General features: G+C 34.5%; 4 protein-coding genes and 3 pseudogenes across 6 annotated transcripts; 4 read left to right on the top strand and 3 right to left on the bottom strand.

The window, feature by feature from the left end:
- Positions 1-508: 508 nt before the first annotated feature.
- Positions 509-1,925, bottom strand: LOC146941703 (uncharacterized). Its single transcript, XM_085749979.1, has 2 exons — positions 1,625-1,925; positions 509-1,323 (listed from the first exon to the last, which is right to left on the bottom strand). Exons 1-2 carry the CDS (start codon positions 1,923-1,925, stop codon positions 509-511), a joined length of 1,116 nt encoding a protein of 371 aa, XP_085606105.1.
- LOC146941704 (uncharacterized) lies at positions 1,798-2,789 on the top strand (annotated as a pseudogene).
- Positions 2,790-3,380: 591 nt separating this feature from the next.
- Positions 3,381-5,163, top strand: LOC146941705 (gamma-secretase subunit). Its single transcript, XM_085755513.1, has 2 exons — positions 3,381-3,734; positions 4,802-5,163. Exons 1-2 carry the CDS (start codon positions 3,488-3,490, stop codon positions 4,960-4,962), a joined length of 408 nt encoding a protein of 135 aa, XP_085611639.1. The 5' UTR covers positions 3,381-3,487; the 3' UTR covers positions 4,963-5,163.
- A 1,071-nt stretch (positions 5,164-6,234) lies between these two features.
- LOC146941706 (germin-like protein subfamily 3 member 4 pseudogene) lies at positions 6,235-7,057 on the bottom strand (annotated as a pseudogene). Its single transcript, XR_015032468.1, has one exon. The product of XR_015032468.1 is annotated as a germin-like protein subfamily 3 member 4 pseudogene (transcript).
- Positions 7,058-7,276: 219 nt separating this feature from the next.
- On the bottom strand, positions 7,277-10,378 carry LOC146941707 (Pectin lyase-like superfamily protein). Its single transcript, XM_085755511.1, has 5 exons — positions 9,829-10,378; positions 9,250-9,370; positions 8,825-8,999; positions 8,541-8,611; positions 7,277-8,389 (listed from the first exon to the last, which is right to left on the bottom strand). Exons 1-5 carry the CDS (start codon positions 10,261-10,263, stop codon positions 7,764-7,766), a joined length of 1,428 nt encoding a protein of 475 aa, XP_085611637.1. The 5' UTR covers positions 10,264-10,378; the 3' UTR covers positions 7,277-7,763.
- Positions 10,379-13,703: 3,325 nt separating this feature from the next.
- Positions 13,704-14,461, top strand: LOC146941708 (uncharacterized; annotated as a pseudogene).
- A 3,156-nt stretch (positions 14,462-17,617) lies between these two features.
- LOC146941709 (ras-related protein RABC1-like) lies at positions 17,618-22,921 on the top strand. Of its 2 annotated transcripts, XM_085755514.1 has the most exons (7): positions 17,618-17,786; positions 17,898-18,039; positions 18,117-18,185; positions 18,304-18,369; positions 21,068-21,189; positions 21,842-21,970; positions 22,503-22,921. In XM_085755514.1, the coding sequence occupies exons 2-7, from the start codon at positions 17,907-17,909 to the stop codon at positions 22,605-22,607; spliced, it is 624 nt and encodes a 207-aa protein (XP_085611640.1). In that variant the 5' UTR covers positions 17,618-17,786; positions 17,898-17,906; the 3' UTR covers positions 22,608-22,921. The 2 variants fall into 2 exon arrangements, with proteins under 2 accessions (XP_085611640.1, XP_085611642.1); XM_085755516.1 differs by lacking the exon at positions 18,117-18,185.
- The last annotated feature ends 265 nt before the right edge of the window (positions 22,922-23,186 follow it).

Raw genomic sequence — 23,186 nt, forward strand, 5'->3', positions numbered from 1 at the left:
GTTGCGGGGTACCCTAAAAAGTGACAAAAATTTTGTCCTTATTGTACCCCTCTACTCCAAGTTGTGGGGTACTTTCCTATTTTTTTTTTGAATTTTTTAACTACCCCGCAAGATGGACTTCCGTCCTATTTATGGGTTATTTTTTAAAAAAAATTTAAATACCCCTCTACTCCAAGTAGAGTGGTATAATAGGACAAATTTTTTTTGAAACATCACGTGATGTTGTACAAAAGCATGCATAAAAAATAATAATAAAAACTTAATTTAAAAAAACTAATTAAAATTATATAACACTTAAAATACCATAAAATCTACAATTATTATAAAACATGTATTATTTTATCTACTATAAATACTTCCTTTCATTTTTCAATTTATCACACCATTTCAACTTATATTAATAATGTTAATTTAGGCATTAATAAAAAAGTAATTATAATAATAACCATAATATTTATAAAATAAAAAACATACGAAATACGATAAATCTGAAATAAAGACTAGATTTCTACTGATGTCTAATATCAATGCAATCTTTGCGGGAATGATCAGGCATCCTACAAACGCCGCATCTTCTCTCAGTTTCCACATCGTCCATCTCGGTCCTAATGCGAGTAATTGGTGGACGACCTTTCTTTGCCCTACGCATGGACTTGTTGGGAACCACCTTCAGTCCTTCATAGTCAGGCCAATATGTCTGGTGGTGAACCACGTCGAAGTGGATGTTGTATACCGCGTATACACACTCATTTGTGAATTTGTTATCGACAAAAGTTTTGTAGTCGTGACGAAAGCTTGAACATGCGGCAATGACATGTGAGCATGGTAGGTGTAACGCTCTGAATTGTCCACAGTCACACCATTTATTGTGCAGGTCCACCTTGTATTCTCCCTTTGGTAATCCTTCTCTATGGTCGATGGTTTCACGGACGGAGAAGGTATACCGATCCCGGTCAAACTGAGTGACATGATGACTGTTGGATTTAATCACCTCATCCCTGAGATATTTCATGATGTTTTCTGAGAATGGCTCACCAGAATTTACCCTTGCTGCTGCCTCATGTCCTCTTTTTGCAAACAAGGCCGCCAACCTGTAATATGATGCTTTCACAATAGCTGTGATCGGGAGTCCTCGAATACCCTTATACACATTGTTTTGTGACTCTACCAAGTTACTTGTCATGTGGCCCCATCGTCGACCATCATCATGTGATTGAGTCCACTTTTCTTTGGGAATGTTGTCCACCCATGCTAAAGTCTTTCGGTCTGCAACAGCGATTTCAGAGCGGTAGTATTCGAATGTTGGGATGTTCATGGCGTAACCTGCATTGTTTTGAAAAAAGTTAGATGTGTGTTCTTTAAACAAATAATATGTCGAATTTACAAGGAAATAGATATAATTTTTACCCAATGCCTTCAACTTTCTTCTTAAGTTCTCCATCCTTGAACGATCGCATGAAGTTTTGTGCAATGTGTCGGACACAAAACACATGGCTTGTCGGAGCATCGTGCCATCCATTCTGTGGATCATCATACGCGCTCTTTATCGAAACATGTCTATCAGAAATGAGGCATATGTTCGCCTATGGGGTGACATGCTGCCTTAGATTTTTCAAAAAGAAACTCCATGCATCCTTGGTCTCGCCTTCCACAATTGCGAAAGCAATGGGAAATATCTTGTTCCCATCTTGCGCAACAGCTAACAACAATGTTCCTTTGTATTTACCGTACAACCAAGTTACGTCAATCTGGACAATTGGTTTGCAGAATTCGAAACCCAAGATGCATGGACGAAAGGCCCAAAAGAGACGCTTGAAGACAGTCTCATTGACCACTTCTGTTGATGGGACCGTTTGAAAATCAATAATTGTTCCTGGCAAATCTTTGTTCCTGCCACAAGAAATACCGGAGCCCCCAAAAGACATGCGGGAATTCCATGTGTTGGACAAACGGTACAAGACGTGGTACGAATCCAATGGTTTTCGCTTTCCACAAGAGAGCCAACATTGGGACAATCGACGTCGTTATACTCTACCTCGCATGCGGCCAAGATCACTCACCCATACTCATGCGTATATTGAGTGGTTGACAACCACATGCAACCCACATCTACGGGTTTCAATTGACACAAAACCATCTAGTTCAGATTCAGACAAAGAAGAACAGTCGGAGCATCAACCTGAAATTCACAATGACCAACCACCAATTCATGATGATTTTTGGGATCATGAAATTTTTTCTCAACTACAAGATCATCAATCCCAACCACATACAACACAAAATAGTCATGGTTCTGTAATGTATGAATTTCTCGACACCCCCCAACAAAATATCATCCAACCACCACCATATACCACTCCGAAAAATGCATATGACCCTTATTATCAGTCAACTTATCAACAAAATTCAATGCCAAACTTTGGTTACAATGACCCAAACCAAGCTAGCACGTCCAACAACAACTACTTCTCCTATAATGACCCAAACCAAGCCGGACCGTCCAACACCAATTACCCCCCTACAACAACCCACAATACCCAATGTACACCAACAACCCACCAACACCAACAAACCTACTATCTCACTTCTCTCCAGCTTCATTTAACTCCAATGAACAATTTCTGGATTTGGGATGGCCAACAAGGGAACACGATGTGTCGTTGTCGTTGGGTTATGGTAGTCAGGTACAATCAACTGCAGATAACAATGACGAAGACCAACACGACCCTCAAGTAAATCGTGGAAGACATCGTCGAAGACGAGGGTGTGGGACCGCAAGGCATTTATAATAATGGTAGATTTTATGGTATTTTAAGTGTTATATAATTTTAATTAATTTTTTTTTTAAATTAAGTTTTTATTATTATTTTTTATGCATGCTTTTGTACAACATTACGTGATGTTTTAATTTTTTTTTCCTATTATACCCCTCTACTCCAAGTAGAGGGGTATTTAAAAATTTTAAAAAAAATAACCCATAAATAGGATGTAAGTCCATCTTGCGGGGTAGTTAAAAAATTCAAAAAAAAAAATAGGAAAGTACCCCGCAACTTGGAGTAGAGGGGTACAATAAGGACAAAAAATTTGTCACTTTTTAGGGTACCTCGCAACTCCAAGTGGAGTGGTACCAGAAAGTCTGAAAAAGTAGGGCAGTTCTGCAATTTTCAAAAAAAATAGGGCATTTTTGGATTTTTGGCAATAAAGTAGGGTAGAAAAAAAAAATTCGAATTTTACTCTGCTGAGCATATAAGTAAAATGCGTAAAAAAAAAATGAAATGAAAAAATAATAGTAAAAGGTAAAAGTGAGGTAAAAATGTAAAAGAGGAAGTGGGGGAATGAATAATGAAGAAGTACAAGTTTCCACAATTATGTGTTGACGCACACGTGAATCTAATGCAAGATTAGAGAAAGAAGAAGAAGAAGAAAGAGTGTAGCTTTGTTCAAATTCATTCATTCATTCAGAATAGCATAGCATAGATCGGAAGTGATGGAGTCTTCACAATCACACACCAACAACCCTAATCCCAATCCAAATCCAAATCCGCTGGCCTTATCGGTTCCGTTATGGCCAACGATCGACGGTCCACTAGGACTATCAGAGGAAGAATCAGTGAAATACGCACGTAGATTCTACAAATTCGGTTTCGCACTTCTTCCTCTTCTTTGGGCTGTTAATTGCTTCTACTTCTGGCCCGTTATTCGTCACTCTCATTCCTTCCCTCGCATTCGCCCCTGTATGTTCTTCTTCTAAATCCTTTCTTTCTTCAATTTTTTATCTTTTAATTCCTACTGTTAGTACAAATATTGTTTAATTCTGGAAGTTAATTAGGATGATTGATACACATTAGATAGATAGATAGAATTGATGTATTGTATTTTGGGAACTTAGGATTTGGCTGAATTTAGAGTGCAGTGAGGAAATTAAGAGTTCATTATTCAACGCAGTGATGATTTCTTATGCATGTAGTATAACAATCATTGATTTCATAATCATTTCTTGATAATATTTGCTTCACACCCTTGTTTGGTTTGGCTTAAAAAAGTAGATTTTGTTTTTAAAAAAAAAAAGCTAGAGATTTCTTTTTGGAGATTTTTGAAAAAATCTGAAGCTAATTTCCGTTTGTTTACTATCATAAAAATCATTTTTTTATGATTTGAAGCTTATACACTCGAGTTCTTTGTTTTTACAAAAAATAAATTTTGGAAAAGCTACTGGGAATAGCTTTTCATTTTGAGGCTAAAAATGATTTTTTTTTAACAAAATAGATTTGTTAAAAATCTAAAACAAACACTGTAAATATCATAAAAAGTGATTTTTTGGTTAATCAAAAACAAACGGGCCCTAAATGAGTTTTAGTCTCTGGAGGAGAAACTTATGCCCCTTTTATACTATGGAGTTATTATTACTTGATATCATCGTGATTTATTGCTTCTGGTAATTGTTGGTTTCTATCTATGGATTACATTGCTTTGAGGATGGGAAGGGCATGAGTATTGGTGGTTATGGTTGAATTGTTGAATCTATTCACATGTTTTAAGGAATTTAATTAGTGAAATACAATGAATTTTTTCAATATTTTTAGAACCATGTTCCCTTTTCCATTTGAATTAATCTCAAAATTGCTGAATGGAGTGAAGCAGTTTTAGCCTTTTCCACACCCAAGGTGTAACTGCACTAGAATCTTTGTTTTTACTCTTTTCTCGTATATTTGTATCGTTTGTCATGTACCAAATGGAAAACTTCTTTTTTGTCTTGTACTAAATGGAAAACCTCATTGATTTGTTGGATATCTTTGTGCAGATGTTGTTGGGTCTGCCGTTGGTTTTACTGTATTTGCGACGCTTCTTTGTTCCTGGGCACTTACATTTTCCATTGGAGGGGAACGCCTCTTCGGCCCTGTCTGGGACCAGTTGGTCATGTACAATCTTGCTGATAGGTTTGGCTTAACAGGCTGGAGCTAGTTGTACTTGGACCCTTGTAGATGAAATTACCACCTTATTTACTTATAGGGTGAGTGGATGTGTATTACTGATACAATAAACTATGTATTCTGTTATTGAATTAGTGAATTTCATCCTGGAGCAATGTTTCAAAGGATGGTTATGTGTCTTTATTGCTTGGGCTGGGGGTGGATATAATGTACAACTTAGCTTTTAGATTCATTTTTTTATTTCTTCCTGGTTTTGCATCTTGATATAATATGTTGAGGAAGGAAACTAGTGACCATATGCTGCAAGAAATCATACAGGTATTGGAGGTTCACCTCCTTAAACTTTGTTTAGGAATTTGGAGGGAAAGGTTTTGATGATAGAGGAAGGAGTAAAAAGAATGGTGAGTAGTCTCTCCACCTTATATGAGAATTTTTTATTTGTCCATTGGACTAAACCCCCTCTAATATGGGGGAACTAAAAAATATTGGAAGATGGCTTTGAAGGATTTTGAATAAATTTTCAAATCAACTATTTCTCTTTATAATATTTTCAAAATTAAAATAAAATTACTGGCAAGTATTTTCATCTCACTCAATGCAGATTCAAGATATGATTTTGGATATTGTAATGTGCATGTCCTATGATTTAAGTTTCCCGTGTTTCGCATGCGTCCTACCTACGAATGGCATGTTAACAAAAAAAGATAATCTCAAACTTATGTTTCTGTTTGTACTACTTTCCAACATCAAAGCCTAAAATACTTAGGTAGGTCTAAGGTACTCTCCTATCTAAAGCAAAGGGACTTTTGCTTCTTACCCGAGCCTTGCTATTTGTTTCTGGGGTGATCAAGAATTAAACCGTAGACATAAATTATAGTTTGAGCTTTTTTTTCTTAAAAGAAGTAATTGTACCATTTCATTCAAAATACTCTCGTGAAACCATTGACTTAGATTCAAGTTCGGAATTATTTAATTGATTGATAGATTATATGTAAGTTACTTTGTATGTTTTCATTGAGATTTATGATTTTCTTTAACCTTATATAAGAATCTGTCTCCCCCTATTCTAATTTTTTTCCTATATCAAAAGAGGAGAATTAACTTCTGAAACACTATCTCCATTCCAAAAGGGCTTGCTTTGTCAAGAAACTGTAAGGAAAAAAATTCTCATACAGATGAGTGAGGCATAATAAGATAAATATAGAGAGGGAGGGTGTAGAAAGTACGATATCTGCACAAGTAAGAAAGATAGAATGTAGACATGAAAGAGAAAAAGAAAAGGGACTGGAAAAAAAATCATATTTCAAACTACAAATATCATTACCATTTCATCAACAGCAACAAATATATACCAGCAACTCATATAGCATGCCTTCAATGTGAATAGTAACATTGTGCAAGTTCCCAATCAAACCAAGTAATGATACAAAACACTGAAACGGCTAACTGTAAATAATCTCCGACACAGCCAAACTCAAATCATTAACATTATCAAGTTCTAACTCATAAAGTGATATAAGCTTCCTCTTTATCTTCTCAACTGATTCGGAAGAAGAAGGTGGTGTAGCATTAAGAGATCCCAACCCTGGATTTTGGCTATTATACACAGACAACACAGTTGCAACTTCTACACCACGATTTAGAAAGAAATGGAACAAGCCCTTAGGGATCACAAACACATCACCTTCCTTCAAAGACTTCTGAAAAACCTTGTTTTGTGTATCAAGAAATCCAGCTTCCAATACACCTTCCTCAACAAAGATCATCTCACTAGCTCTTGGATGATTATGGAGGTTCACAATCCCATCAACTTCAATGTCTGTTCTGCCAATTGAGATACCAAGAGTGTTGAGGCCAGGGAACTTAGAAGCTGTGACGATGTTGATTGATGAACCAGAATCATCTATTGAACCTGCTTTGCTTAATTCCATGGTCTTGAAATCATGAGCTAATGTGTTAGATGGGTTATTGCAAGAGAAGCCATTGATGAATGTTGTCTGCTTTTTTGATGGAGATGTGGGGCATGTGTCCTGTAGATTATCACAGTCCGCTAAGCTTATTCGTATGCTGCTAAAGGCTACAGTGAGGAACATGAAGAAAAATGAAGAATGGGATTTCATCTTCATCTTGATTCTCAGCTTTGCTGTTATACAAGTTAGGTAAATATACCATTTTGCTAGGTCTTGACTATTGAATGATGTAACAGGTCTTTGCTGATGAGTGTTTTGGGGTTGCAAGAAATACAAGTTATGACAGTCTTGGAGTTCACTGCTGGCTTTGCTAGGAAGTACATTGCTTTAAAGAAAAACATTAAATAAATTAATTTTTAAATGAAATTTTCAGTATTTGAAGCTGAATCAAAATTGTCTCTCCTGTATTCAAATTTTGGGTTTTCTCCCGGTGAAAAAACTGTCTATACAACATTAATGTTCAAGAAAATGATCTAGTTATGGAAAACACAAAAATCATTGGTTACCCCTCTAAAACTAAGGTACAACTCCACTTTATCTAGCCAACCACCAGGGCGAGCGAGGGAGAATGACCTGAAATCAATCAATTTCAAATGGTACTCCTACACGTTCCAACCACAAATCTCAAACCGAACAGATTATTTGTCAATGTCACCGTAGGCAGAAAGGAAGATCTCGCGTCAGATAAATTCAGGCTTCACAAGCCCAATCCATTATTGCAGCTCATTTTTAACGCGTAGCAAAATAATTCGCTTGAGCAGGACTCGGAAAACTGCTCGCTCAATATGGGCCAACTGATCTGGTTTTCAGCATAGCTGGAATTTAGAACCATCCATGATCCACACATAGTAAATCAGCAAGGTCAACACCAGGATGTAGTGCCATTGTTGTGCAACTCAGGACACGGAACGGGGAACACCCCATTGGTGAAACCAGCAACATATTCACAATGCCATGTTGCAGATAAGGCTACACCAAGAAGAGTAATATTCTTGAAGCATAAGCCTTCGAATGATGAACCCTTTACACCTTCCAAAACTGGAGCTTTTGTTGAATTTACACTGACCACATTGCTGATTAAAATATCTTTAAATCTAGGAACAGCTTTTGGATCCCACCCATCATCAGGATGATCGTTTGAACCTCTACTAAACCTAATTGGTATCTTCACTCTCTCCATTCTTATATTGCTTATACTCACATTTGCTACATACCCGCCTCTACCATTATCAGATTTTATGCGAACTCCTGCTGCAGAATTCCACACGTGCAAATTCTCAATTGTAATATTTGAAATTCCACCAGACATCTCACTGCCTATTCCTACTCCAGAGCAAGTTGGGGTAGTTCCTGAAACTCTCCTTACTATGATATTTGTGCTAGGCTTAGCCACGGCGATTCCATATTGATCCCAACCACTTTTGATGGCTACAAGATCGTCCCCACTTTCTATGTAGTTATCTTCAATACACACATTGGTACTCGAGTCTGAATCATGAGAAAGGAAATTCACTTGTAAGAGACTATAAAACAATTTGCATTAACATTTGTTCACTTGAATTTGAGCATAACAAAGAAACAAACAAGCACGATAACTGAACGCGATAAATAAAGAGGTAAATAAGTGCAAAGTACAAACCTGGGTCTATGCCATCAGTATTTGGGGCATTAAGAGGAGCCAAGATTGTCATCCCTTTGATCACGACATTACTGAATCAAAACACAGCATTTTATTAAACCTCAGTTTATGGAATTACAAATGCTAGCAACGTACAATACATAATTGAAATGATTTTCTTTAATCGAGCATCCAATACATAAAATTAAACAGGACACCTATGCATAATATAACACTAAAAAGTTTCCTCGATAAATTCAACTTGAAGGACAAAACTATCAAGAATGTGCAGTAAAAGGACAAACCTGCAGTAAACAGGATGGATAGTCCAAAAAGGAGAATTTCTAAAAGTGAGGTTTGAAACAATAACATTTTCCGAGTTCATGAGTTCAAGGAGATGTCCTCTTGTGTGCACCAATGTTCTATTCCACCAAAGTTCCCACCACATCCTCCCTTGACCATCCACTGTCCCATTTTCTCCTACAAAATAAAATAATAAAATGCATATGAGCAATATTTCCCATATTTGGACTATATACTGTACAGGTTTTTACAAACTTTAACCAAATAAGTTAATTAATTATATCACCAACAAAAAAACTAAATAAGTGGTTGGATTTTCCCTTGAAAAGTAGTCATTCACTAGTCACTACATTAGTTACTTTTTTGTCTAATTGCAGTACTAATGGAATTGCAATTAAGTGGAAAAAAGTACTTATTTTTTGTTTACCTGTAATGACAACATTTCGGACCCCATTTGCATGTATAAGGCTAATATGTCTTCCTCCTAACCTCTCTCTTCCCCTTCCATAAGATGGTAATGGTTCAATAATAGGCCATTCTTTAATGTCCTGTAAAATGTGGAATTAATAAAAATATAATAATCACATTTTCATCAAATTTCCAAAAGTATAATTAGCAACCAAAAACAAAGTTAAACAAACATGATTTGGTTGGTTTGGTGGGTTCCATGTGATTGCACTAATTGTACAACCATGCATAATTAAAGAAGTCAAAAGCAACATCTCACCACTTTTCTTAATAAAGATACACATAAAACAACAAATTTAATTTAATGAGGAATAAGAAGAAGAAGAAGAAAAAACTTTAAAAATAACTTAATTTATTTTTCAACTTGTTTGCCACTAAAGACAGTAATGATCAAAATCACATGCAAAACCCAAATTGCAGGTGTAAAGTCTAATTAATTTTCACATGAAAACGTAACACTATATTAAAACAGAATAATAATAATAATAATAATAATAATAATATAATAGTATAATTAAAATTCAAAAAATGGTGGTACCTGAGAACCTAAAAGAACAGCACCATGATGAAGAAAAAGTGTGAAATCACTTGTGAGATTAAAACTACCGGTGAGCCATGTCCCATTGGGGATATTAAGCTGGGACCCACCTTTGCCTTGAAAACGTTGCATGTAACGAATCGCTCTCTGAAACGATTGGGTGTTCAGGGTTTTGCCATCGCCAACTCCGCCGAAATCAACGATCGACTTGATAACTTTTCTGGGAGGAACGTGGTGGAAGAAACCAGAGCAGGTGGTGGGATCGAGGATGGAGGGTTGTGGTTGTTGGGAGAGGAGGATGGAAAGAGGGAAGAGAGAGCGGGTGGAAAATTGAAGGGAAAGGACGGTGAGGAAGGTGAAGAAGAGAAACAAGATTGAGCATGATGGTTTTGTGTATGATCCAAGGATCATAAGCGTTGTTTTCTCTGATTCCATTGTTATTCTGTTACATCAATTTCTCATGAATGAAATATTGAAGGTGGTGGCGAAGGAGAAGAAGAAGATGGATGCGTGTTGCACTGTTATTTGCGTATATTGGTTTGGAGAGAGCGCGTTTCAACGCAGCGAAGAGAAAAATAATAATAATAATAAATAAAAAATGGTGTTGGTGGGGTCAGATTCGGAAATTTTGAGAAAGAAAATATGGAAGATACTCTTTTTCTTCTAACGTTGTGTCCCGTGTGTATCACTTCAGTTCCCACCAAATCATGTGCGGGGTCCGTGATCTACGCTTTTGCTCCACCTCCCTTCGAGAAATTCTTGAATGGTCACATGACCAAACAATTGCATTTGGTCACATCCAATTAAAAGTTGACACCTCATCTAAGGAGAGAGAAAATTTATCACTAACTAACAGAGAAATCCCTGAAAGAAAAAGATAAACGGAAGAGAAGATGAAATCGGATGATGCCTCCGACCCCGGGCGGGAGAACAAGTGTGCACCGATGGCCACACCTGACACGGCGGAGAAGACAGCGGCTGCTCGATGTTGATGACGGCGTCAACGACAAACAACGATGATGGTTATGACAGTATCAACAACTGTGGCATCGGCGATGACGGCATCCACAACGACGGCCAAGACCTCGTGATTCACCTCTCAGACAAGCAATAAAACTTTCATGTCAAAGCTCCATTTTTGTCCTCCATTTTTACCTTTTTTTTAAATAAAAAAAAAACTCCATTGGTTTCAACAAAGGACATCAATTGAGGCCTGTTTCTCTACTTCAGTAATATAATATAATTTGAAGAGTTTTGTTGAAGGTTTCTCATCTTTTGTTTTGTTGAGTTTGAAAGTTTTCAGAAGGTTTCTCATCGTCACCGTCATCAAAATCGGCGTAGCCACCGGAAAACTCGTCTTCGTTATTGCTTGCTTCCGACATGGCAATTGCTGTTGTACTTGTACCTTCTCCTCCCCTGCTATTGTTCCTACCCTCTCTGAGTTTCAGAAGGTTTATCTCTTTCTTTATCATTTATATTTATTATTTAAATTAAATGTTTATGAGGTGTCAACTTTTAATTGAATGTGACCAAATGCAATGGTTTGGTCCAGTGACCATCTAAGAATTCCTCCCTTCCTATTGCCACCGAGATTTAGTCTTCTTCTCATCTTTTCTTTTTCTCACAAATTGTATATAAGTATATACAGATAAATTTGTGCTTTTTTTCTTGGATTAATTATGTTATACAAAAATAGATTAATTAATTATGTAATCAAGCTGATATGTGTTATGGTAAAATGCAAATAGGAGATAAAATATTGGCATTTATTTGTTTTTTTTTAGGTGTTGGATCAGATCCATTCTGATTAATTAATTGATATATATGGTGCATGAAAAGCTGGCATTCAATAGGTGGAATCGGGATCATGACATATGTCATTTTTTTTTATAATAAAAAAATAAATGTTTGTTTACAAAACTAATAATAGATGTTAAAATATCCTTATTTATGAATTGCACGACGGAAGGTTGAATATAAGGTTTACGAGGCTCACAACAATCTCCGATACAAATTATCTAGTATTTTGCAAAAAGTTAATGTAGTTTTAAAGATCATGAGTAAAAATGATTCGTAGGTGTTATTATTATTGTCCAAGACAACTCGCATAAGAAAGATTCGCATAAGAAAGATCAGGATCTTAGCTAAAAGATGATAAGAACATTCTAGATAAAAAAAAAAAATTCAAGAATTCTAGACAGAAGTTTGGCTCATTTCTCTCTGCAAGGTGATTGTTAACCAATTGACAGGGTATATTCCTCTTATTGTTTCTCCTTTTAAAATCGCTTTTGCTCCTTGTAATTATTCATGAGAACATTGTTATTGCTAAGGAAATTGATCATAGTATGAATAAGATGATTGAAAATATTAGACACTTTGCTATTAAAGGGAATTTAACTAAGGCTTAACCATTTAGTAGAAAAAAAACTAAGGCATGTGACATGTTGAATTGGTCATTTATTCGGTATATTCTGTGAAGTTGGTTTACCAGATAATTAAATTAAGGTCATGATTCAGGTTGGGTGTTACAAGTGTTCATTAATATGTCAAGTGGAAGGTTTTGAGAGCCGGTAGAAATGGTCGGATAATGACTCATTTAATATCTGTGAATGATTGGTTTTGTTTGGTCAAACAACATATCCACAAACGCACTATGTCACGAATATCTTGAGTAATTTTTTTATATGATATCTTATCAGAGAGTTAGCCATCATTATAGGTTTTGCCGCTGCTAGAACTCGTCACTCCCAAAACAATCAAGGTGAGGTAACCAACAACTTCTATGAATTTCAACATCTTTCCGCTATCAATATTTTTAGGTTTTCAACATAAAATCAGTTTCCCTGAACAAAACAAAAAAAATAACATAAAATTAGTTGTGAATGTCTTTCATTTAATAAACATCTTATTGTATATTCTTAAAATCAGTTTGTGCATGTTATGCATATGGATGCTTAATGTTTATTTATTTTTCTTGTCACCGTTGTGAGTATTGTTACAAAATAAACATGAATTCAATGATTTTGTTGCAATATCAAAGGTGAAGTATGGTAATCATCAAGATATATTGTTTATACAAAGGTCTCTATAATAGTAGAATAAACAGGGTAAATAAGGAAAGGAGTTTGATCAATTTTGTGATTCTATTGATCATTTTGTGCTCATTATGGCAAAAGTATATATTAAAGATTAAGAAATGTTTTATTTTCATATATATATATATATATATATATATATATATATATATATATATATATATATATATATATATATGTGGGGTTTGCTAGAACACACCCACTAGTTTTTATGTGGGAGTGTTTTAGCAAGTTATAACTAAAAAGTTAATAAATACACCTTAAGGTGTATGTTGCTATAACACACCTTCTAACAAAAACAAGTGGGTGTGTTCTAGCAAATCCTATAGGGGTTTGCTAGGATACACCCACTTACTTTTTAGAAGGAGTATTTTAGCAAGTGAATAACTAAAAAGTGGTTAAATACACCCTAAGGTGTAGCTTTGCTAAAACACTCCCACATAAAAACTAGTGGGTGTGTTCTAGCAAATCCCTATATGTATATATATATATATATATGAAATAGGCGTTCAAGTTCAATCATTATAATAATTAAGTATTAGAATCATGCAGATATTAACTGCCAAGGGGTATTTGTATGAGGGATGGAGAATATGTCCATGATTGTCATACCTTGCATATTGTTGTCAAATACTAGTTTGCTTTATCTTTTTTAGTAGAAGTTTTGAAATTGAAAATTGGACATGTTTTGGAAAATTATGGCCAACCTTATTTCAGTATCATGTTTGTGATAATTTGCTATGGTTATTTAATATTGTGCGTACAAATTTTCAAGAGCATATGACATTTGCACAATTTTCGTTCATTCAACAGGCATACATTGTGTTGTTGCCTTATGGTTGGTTACATAAACTCTCTTTTTGTTATGTATATATGATTAATGTTTGTGTTATAAAAATTGGATATATTTGAAATGTTGATTAGACAATTAGTCAATTGACGAGATGCAAGGAGTTTGAGTTTTCATATACAAAATAGGACAATATGTTTTACTCTGCTAGATGTGTGATTTGCACTGGGTTTTCACACAGTGGGCAAAAAAAGCGGATTTCAAAGAAGACCGCATGTATGTTACGTAAATATTGGTTTGGTGGCGAAGTTATTATAGTAAAAATCATATTTGAAAAACTTGTTAATAATGATAGAGATGGAGATGTTGAAGAATTTTGACGACTTTATATACTTATTGGTTTGACAAAGTTTTGTTTTCCTAATTCAACCTCCATTGTGCATTGTCAATACTTTGAATTTCTAGATGACTTAAGTCGATTAGAAAACATAATTGGGGTATTGTTGTTTATGATATCCTTGTTAAAAGTTTAAATCAAGCAACAATTTGTTCGCATTGTGAAAAGAAAGTTTATAGTTGCATATTAGAGAATGTATTGTTGTATTGCAGGTAGATTATTGTTTATTAGTTATATCTTGTCATTGTATGATCCATAATGTTATTTGTTGGTTAATTAGAAATCAGTGAGCAAGTATACTTATGAGACAAATCAGTGAAACTAACCATATTTCTATTCCTTATGATTTGGTGTCTGGATGTTGAACTCTGTTACTAGTTCTATAACCTCTTGTTGTAGCTGTTGTATAGGAAATATGTTCAATGAAGGGGAATAGTGAAAGTTCAATCCCTAGTTCAAGAAAAGGCAAAAACTTTTGATGAGGAATGGTTGCTAATGGCAAAATGCATAAATTGTTGTAAAAGCTACATTGTAAAAGATGATAGTAACACGACAAATTTGAACAAGCATTTGCTGAAATGTGTTGAAAGAGATGTTTTATTTTATCCACCATTAAATCAAGAAAAGTATAGGGAGAAGATTGTTCAGATAATTGTTGAGAATAATTATCATTTTTCTTTTGTTGAACATGACGGGATTGAAGATTTGCATTGTTTTTTGCACTATGAAGTTAAGGGGATTTCTAAAAACACAGCAAAGTCTGGTGTTCTAAAGTTGTATAGAAAATAAAAGAAAAGCTTGAAATGTCATTTACGTTTCCAGATCCAAGGTTTGTTTTGGTTGATTGAAAAAAAATTGAAAAGTTGTTGTTGAGTAAGCAGAGGAAGAACCAGAACGTGATGATGCGAGGAACTTGTTGATCAGTATCAATATTTTTGGAAGCGCTGGACTGATTCGATTTGTGGTTAGTGAGAAAGACTTTGTTGCAACGGTTATTGATACTGCTCTCAAATCTTATGCTCGTGAGGGAAGACTTCCTGTTCTATGGAAGGATGTCACAAGTTTTGCTCTTTACTGCCAACACGTTGGATTTGATGGTAAATTCTTATTTTCATAACTTTTGTTGAAATTTTCATTGTTGAATTGGTAACTGTTGTTTTCATTATTGAATTGGGTAGGAAAAATATTGGATTTTTATTTGATTTTGTTTGAAACTTATAACCACAATTGCTTTTTGTTTTGTATGTTGATGGTTTTGAAGCTTTACTTGTTATGTAACCATTGAATTCAAACGTATTTTTAGTATCAAGTTCGTCGTCTCATATGAAGAATTTACAAACTGCACTTTTTAAAAACATAGACATCACAAATTAACCAAAACATAAAGAGATTCAAACTAAAAAGTTAAAACAAGAGAAAGTGAATCAAAACATTACCATATTGTTAACGTTGTTTGTAGTTGAATCTGAGTTAGAAATATTTTTAGACTCATCCAAATTCACCATTTTGTTATTCCTTTGTCTCTTCACCTTCCTTGGATGCACGATTGTGTTCTTCGATACTTAGAAATGAAAATGTTTTGTTTGTGTTTTTGTGTGTCACTACAACATTACTGATGTAATATTTTTAGTATAAGATACTAGTCTTGATGTTTTTAATGTTGAGACAATAGTTGTTTATTGAAGGGTGATTATATTGGGGACCATTAACAAACAAATTTGATTAATCAAACTTTTTTAAAAAAAATAAAATACATAGAACATAACCAAAAAACACTAACTTATGGAGACTAAAAACATATTTAAATGTTCTTGTGATCTTAACTCAGTTGATATAGATAATGCATAATACATGTAGAGTCGATATTCAAACCTCGAACATCCACTTATTCACCTTGAAAATGTCAATTTCTAACAATTAGACTACTTGACAAAGTAAAATAAAATAAAAACTTATTTTTAAAAAACAACATATTTGTTCAGAAGAAAAAGTTTTTAACCGTAAACACATAAATAATTAATGTGCTTTTAAATTTTAGGGTAATATGACAATGAAATAAAAAAATGAAATGGTAATAAGTGTCCTTAGGGCACACTTTAACAAGCTTTAAATAATAATCTATCCATCTCAAAATAATCATTTCTTTAACATTTTTTTCTGTCTTAAAATAATTGTCACAAAACACTATTGTCGCATTTATTATTTATTTCCACTATTATACCTTTATTTATTCAATTTCATTCAACTTAACTACTTCACTAACTACTATTAATAAGATATTTTAGTAAATGATACTAATTTTATCATTGAAATTAACGCAGTTAATAATTTCTTTAACAATCGTGCACAAACTTTAAACAACTATTTCCTCCAGTCATTATTATAAGCAAAACCTAGATACATTAATTATTTAATTTAATGTATCTAAAAAGTGAAGTTTTGCTTATAAGATACAATAATTATTTAATGTATCTAAAAAATGAAGTTTTGTTTATAATAATGACCAGAGAAAATATATTATTTTGAGACGAAAGGAGTAGAGTTTTATGAAAATTGATGTATTCAGGGCTGGCCTAAGGGCCAAGCCACCCAAGCAAGGATTTTAGGCGTCAAGATTTTTGGGTCAAAAAAGACCTCAAAATAAGTTAATTTAGCTATAAATATATAATACGACATACTAGTAGTCAATATTTATCTAACTTGGTTGGTCATTTTTATTTATCTAACTTGGTTGATCATTTTTAAGGCTTCAAATCTTTTTGGTCATAAGTTCAAATCTTGGATTCAACAAAACTTAACTTATTAAAGCATCCACAATGGCGGGGTCTTCACCATTTAAGACCTAGTACCTAATAAGTACTCTTATTGTGGGAATTTTTTTGAGGGTCTTCTATGACCTAGGGTCTAAGTTAAGGACCCCATCTTTTAGTGGTCCCAACACACTTTTTTTATTAAAATAATATGTTAGTGGTGGAATGTAAACGAGGAAGAGTAAGTTGTGGGGCCTATTTAGACTTTTTGCAAGAAGGTCTCCATTGGAGTGAATGAGTACCTATTAAGTACTGTTATTAAAAAATAATAAAAAAGTTATGTGTACAAGTGAGACCCGTTTAAGACATTCAAATTGAGGGTCTCCATTGTAGATGCTCTTATGCTTTTAATAAGCATTGTGTTATCCCTCAAATAAAATAAAAAATAAGCACCGTGTTACTTTTTTTTTTAAATTCCAAAAGGTTTCATTATAAAATTTGTTTTAGGCCTCTAGACATGTTAGACCGGCCCCAAATATATTTAATACATTGAAAATTGAACTATTTAACTTTTCTCGTAAACAACTTATTAATGAAGAATGCTAAGGCACTTGTTTAGACCATAAAAAACTTTTTATTGAAAATTGTATAACTAAATAATTCCCTTTTTATTTTTAAATCCTTAAATAATGCCTTTTATTAATTAATCTTTTTTGTGCAAGACCCTACAAAAGAGTTTGTAATCCTAAACTTATACACGAGACGAGATGCATGTATGATCAGAAAAATAAAAAGAAAGAAAGAAAGTGGTAAGGCGACCTGGTAAATCGGATACGGTTCCTCATTCATTTTTTTCCGTTAAAATTCCATCTTCTCTTCTTCCTCTGCCTACGCATATCATATGATTTCATCTTCTTAATTCCCAGGTATGCGATTCCAATTATCCTTTTCTTATCAAATGAATCAGAAACATGCATTGAAATCTGATTATATATATATAATTTAATTTTTGTTATTTTATTTTACGATGGAATCAGTTAATTGCGATGGATTCGAGTACGCCTCAGGAATTTGATTATGTGTTCAAACTCTTGATGATTGGAGACTCCGGTGTTGGCAAGAGTAGTCTCCTCCTCTGTTTCACCTCTGATTCTTTTGAAAATCTCTCTCCTACAATTGGTGAGTCACTTACTTTTTTCCTTATTCATTTCATTCTTCACGTCATTATATTCATAATCAACCATTGCATTGTCTAGGTGTTGATTTTAAGGTCAAATACGTCACTATAGATGGTAAAAAGTTGAAGCTTGCCATTTGGGATACAGGTCTCAACAATACATTGTGTTTATTCATTTTTCTTTTTTATTTATTTATGATTCACTTTAGTAGTGTTTAAATGTACTATATATGATATGATGATACGATGATTAATTAATTATGCAGCTGGTCAAGAGAGATTCAGAACACTAACTAGTTCTTATTATCGAGGCGCTCAAGGGATCATTATGGGTGAGTTTCATTTCTTCATATGTTGATCTATTATTTCTGATGAATCTTAGAATATCACTTCAATCTTATTGTGAGTGTTGAAACCCATTTATGTAGCTCTTTATAACTTCTATATATTAATGATTGTTTCGAACCTGGAGAAATTGGCATGAGAGAAATATAGAAAGGATAAAAGAAAATAAAACTGCGTTATAGAAAACTGAACAGAAAATAGAGAATAGGTTCTCCTCAAGGGTTTCCGTCCACAAAGAACACTAACAATGTTTAAATCAAATACATAATTCTCTGGGCATTATTGCAGCTTTAGGAGAATAACTTAATGATGCCTCCCAAAATTTCTTTACATTCCATTGTTTGTAACTTTGTATAGACTTGACTCGTGTAATTTCCACAACAGGATCCAAATAGGTTACAATGGCAATAGCTTTGTGATTATCCCTGGTTTATGTTGTTGAAAGAATGACCGTCTTCCCTCCTTGTACTCCATAGACTTCGTCGATTAAGTCCAACAATAAGTTAGGTTGGTAGGCGTTGCTAGTTATCCTTCTCTCATGGATCTCATTATCGACATGCATTTGGGTATGGCCCATTAGGTCAAGCATGGAATGCCGATCCCTCCCATTTGTTTTTTTGCTCATTAAAATCACATTTGCAATATTATATGCCCATTGTGACTCTTTGAACAATGACCTAATTGCTATCATAACTGGGCTAGCATCTTGTAGCTTCGACAGGATGTGTATATTACTAGACTCAGTGTTACCTGGATCTCTTTGGGCACTGTAAGTGAATCAACTCCCGATAGTTCTAGTGGAGGCAGTGGGTTTACCTGGATTGTCCAAGACTCAAATTTTCAAGGTTTTCACTCCTCTTTTCTCATACCACACCCTCACAGTATCCATATATTGAGTTTCCTTCCCTGTTTTACCTCTCACCTCTGTATGGTTACATCTTTCTTCCGTTCTCTTTTCTCCTTGTTTCTTCCTTGCCACAATTTCCATATTATTCCTTGTTGCATCAACATGAATAATCGACTTGGCTTCTAATTGGTTGTGGTCAGTGCCTTCTCCACCATCGCCATCCACCTTAAATACAAGCATCTTTACCACTAGGTAGAGCTCCGATTCTATCCTTGTGTTTGCTTGTTCCTGTGGCTTCATCTATTGAGAACCTTTCAGTGACACAGGCTGATGGAGTGGTCCTATATCACCCATCTTTCTTGCCCATGAACGGTCTTGTCGCTGCCACACTCAGACTTACTATGATCATTTGAGGTTTCTTTGGTCCTCTTCATTCCACCTAGAATTTGTAGGTTGAACCCATCATCCTCCCTTGTCAATCCCTATTTTTACATTAGACAACAAAGAGCTGTGTTGATTTCATCTATTTCACCGAGTCTCGCCTTGATCTCCAACAGCTGAGCCTGAGACCCATGTTCATTGGTCACCTCATTCGATTTTTCCATTGTATGCTCCACAGTTTTTGTTCGGTTACGAATTCCCTTTGGTCTTCTTACTCTCAAAATTCCACCCTTTCCCTTCAATATCAAGATTCTGTTTCTCCGTGTCTTGACCATTGTATTTTTTGGTTACTCCAATCCCTTTGACATTCTTTTTGATCATAGTGGTTCCTACCTCCCATTTTTTCATCACAATTGATTCCTTGCATCTTAATGAACTAATACGACGTCTTCTTGGTTCAAGAAATGCCAGACTTCAGTGCACAAGGGTAATCCATGATTGTTGGTCTCCTCTTTCAATGACACTGTCACCTTCATTTCTCCTCCAATAATAGTTTTACAAGTTGGATCACTTTTTTTTTTTTTTTTTTTTTGGGGGGGGGGGGGGGGGGGGGGGGGGGGGGTTAAGATCACTTTGTTTTAAATTCAGAGAAACTATAATGAAAGAAAGATAGAAATGATAAAACATATAGAAGCGTATTATTGAAAAGTGAACAGAAAGCGAAGAATGGAATTCTTCTCAAGGGTTCCCCTTCACATTCCTTTCACAACAACTATCAGATGTACAAAATGACTCCTTCTATCCTAACTTACTAACAAACCTAACTTATCCCAACCTTTTTAACTTATCTTTATTGATACAACATCTTTTCGATTTCATAAATGTTAGACTCCGACAGACATGGCTGCAATCCATTATCATTGCCTCCTTCAATGACACAGCTGCCACCTTCATTTCTCCCTCAGCCAAAGATTTGGCAGGTCGGACCAATTTACTGGGAACCAGAAAAAGTTGTAATGGAAGCAAGATAAATTCAAATTAGTAGAAGTGTGTTATTGAAAATTATGCTGGAGATGGAGAATATTATTTTTTTCCAAGGGTTTCCCCTCCACAAAGGATTTCTCTTTTCACAGCAACTATTCCTATTTATAATCCCTTCAAACTTAAGTATTTCCAATGGCGACTCCACTCTATTATTCTAAATATGATATTGACAGGTGTACACTATTAAATATACTTTCTTACCTATATCATGCTATGGCTTGTTAAGTAAGTGCTCTTTCATCTAATGGAGCTGTGGCGGCAATTCAATAACTAACTAAAATTTTCATTGAATTTATTAACTGAATTCACCTGGAAATTTGCATTATGCTGACTGTGTGGAATTTAGGAAACTGTAGATGAATTGTTGAAATTTTGTTTTGTTTAACTGCATTTCATTCCTTAAACTGCTGCAGCTTACGATGTTACTCGACGAGATACATTTACAAATCTCTCAGAAGTATGGGCTAAGGAAGTAGACCTTTATTCAACAAATCAGGACTGCATCAAGATGCTTGTTGGAAACAAAGTTGATAAGGTATACTCTTTTAGGACGTCTACAATTATCTCAAGGTTTTCATTTGAGTACTTCGCCTTTATTTTTATGGACAAAGCATGATTCCTGAACGTTCTATCAGAAGTTTCTCCCCTCCCATTTGTCATGGAATATAGTTGTTTTTCTGATTTCAACATAAGCGTGACTTGGGAGGAAATCTATGTGTGGTTTCTATTATTGAATGTCACAAAGGGGATTTTATGGAGAGCTTTTTTTGGGCTAGCATACTTGTCTATCGTCTGTTTTGTTGTGTTTTCAGTTTCAATTTTAGTGACTTGTGAGGAAGTCTCTGTAGTTGGATAGTCATCATCCTTCGATTATTATTTAAATAAGAAACATAAGTTTTTGTATGATTTTACATAGTAGTTAAATTAAATGTAAATAATGAATTTATATTGAATGGTCCATTATTTCCATTGTGGCCCATTAAGAATCATCATCGTTCTTTATTAAAAAAAAAAGAATCATCATTGTTCTGATTTATGCATTGAATTAGAGAATGTCTCTCTCTCTCTCTCTCTCTCTCTCTCTCTCTCTCTCTCTCTCTCTCTCTCTCTCTCTCTCTCTCTCTCTCTCTCTCTCATGCATCCAACTAGAGGAGTTGACATGCAAATGGATAATATTTGCTTCGCAGGAGAGTGACAGAGTTGTGACAAAGAAAGAGGGAATAGACTTTGCAAGGGAATATGGTTGCCTGTTTATTGAATGCAGTGCTAAGACTCGAGTTAATGTACAACATTGCTTTGAAGAGCTAGTTTTGAAGGTATGTTGAGAACATGTTTGCCTATTTTCTTACATTATCTTCGTATCTTATTGGTCTGCTGCATATTATTATTATTATTATTCTTTTAACCATACTACTTCCAAGCAGACGCACTGACACATTAAAACTTCTGACCAGACCAGTATTAAAGTTTCTTATTGGTCTGCTGCATATTATTACTCCCTCATCATCGGTATAAATTTAAAGATCATAATTTGTTCCTCTTAACTCTTATAACATGTTAATCCTTTCGAATTTCCATAGATACGCCTCCTATTTATAATTGGGAAAGACACAAATGTTTAATTGAAAAAAAAGTCCCCACAGCTGCTGTAGGGGGTATCCCAACACGCCAACCATATCATCTGTTTCTGATGAGACACAAATTGGAAACATTAAGAAAAAATGGTACATGGGAGAAATGGATTTGAATTGCATATTTTGAGTTGTGATAATCAAACATGCTAACATCATGGAATACAAGCATATTTTGTTATAACATATGTAAATTTTGGTCTTTATACGTACCCAGATTTTGGACACACCTAGCCTCCTAGCCGAAGGTTCTAAAGGGAACAAAAAGAACATTTTTAAGGACAAGCCCCAGTCCGATGCATCCACAAGTGGTTGTTGCTAAGAAGATGCTATTTCACTCAAAGTCAAAACTCAGTTGTGTCGATGAAGATTGCAAAGAAAAGGGTGTTCGTCGAGTACATTTTCAGAATCAGAGTTTTAACACACGCTAGCTTATTGGTTATTTAGCAGCGCTGAAGTGTTAAAAAGCAAAGAACCCAGGCTCCTGATTTGTCTGGAATATTTGTAATATAATGATTATGGTTTTATATTTATTTGGATTATAATGTTATTATATGTTATGGAATCCAACTTTAGTTGTATACACCGTTTGGACAAAAAGGTGTCGTTTTTATTTGGATGGAATTTGGACAAAAAGGTGTCGTTTTTATTTGGATGGAAAAAAGAAGAGAAACTTGGACAAAGGTGTCGTGTACCTTTTGTTCAGTCTAAACTCTAAAGAGCATTATGGGTGTCTGTTTGATTCAACTATAACGGGACTTCTAACGCTGGTTTCCGTTGACCATTCTGATAAATATTACGCACAAAAAAAAAAAACTAGAATTATTATAAAGAAAAAAAAAAGAATGAATAAAGGAATAACAATGTTGCGGTGTTGGCATTATTACAAAAAATAAAAATC

Source organism: Medicago sativa, chromosome 3, assembly GCF_051527215.1.
Source record: "Medicago sativa cultivar Bolivia chromosome 3, Bolivia_mono, whole genome shotgun sequence".
NCBI classification, from domain to species: Eukaryota; Viridiplantae; Streptophyta; class Magnoliopsida; order Fabales; family Fabaceae; genus Medicago; species Medicago sativa.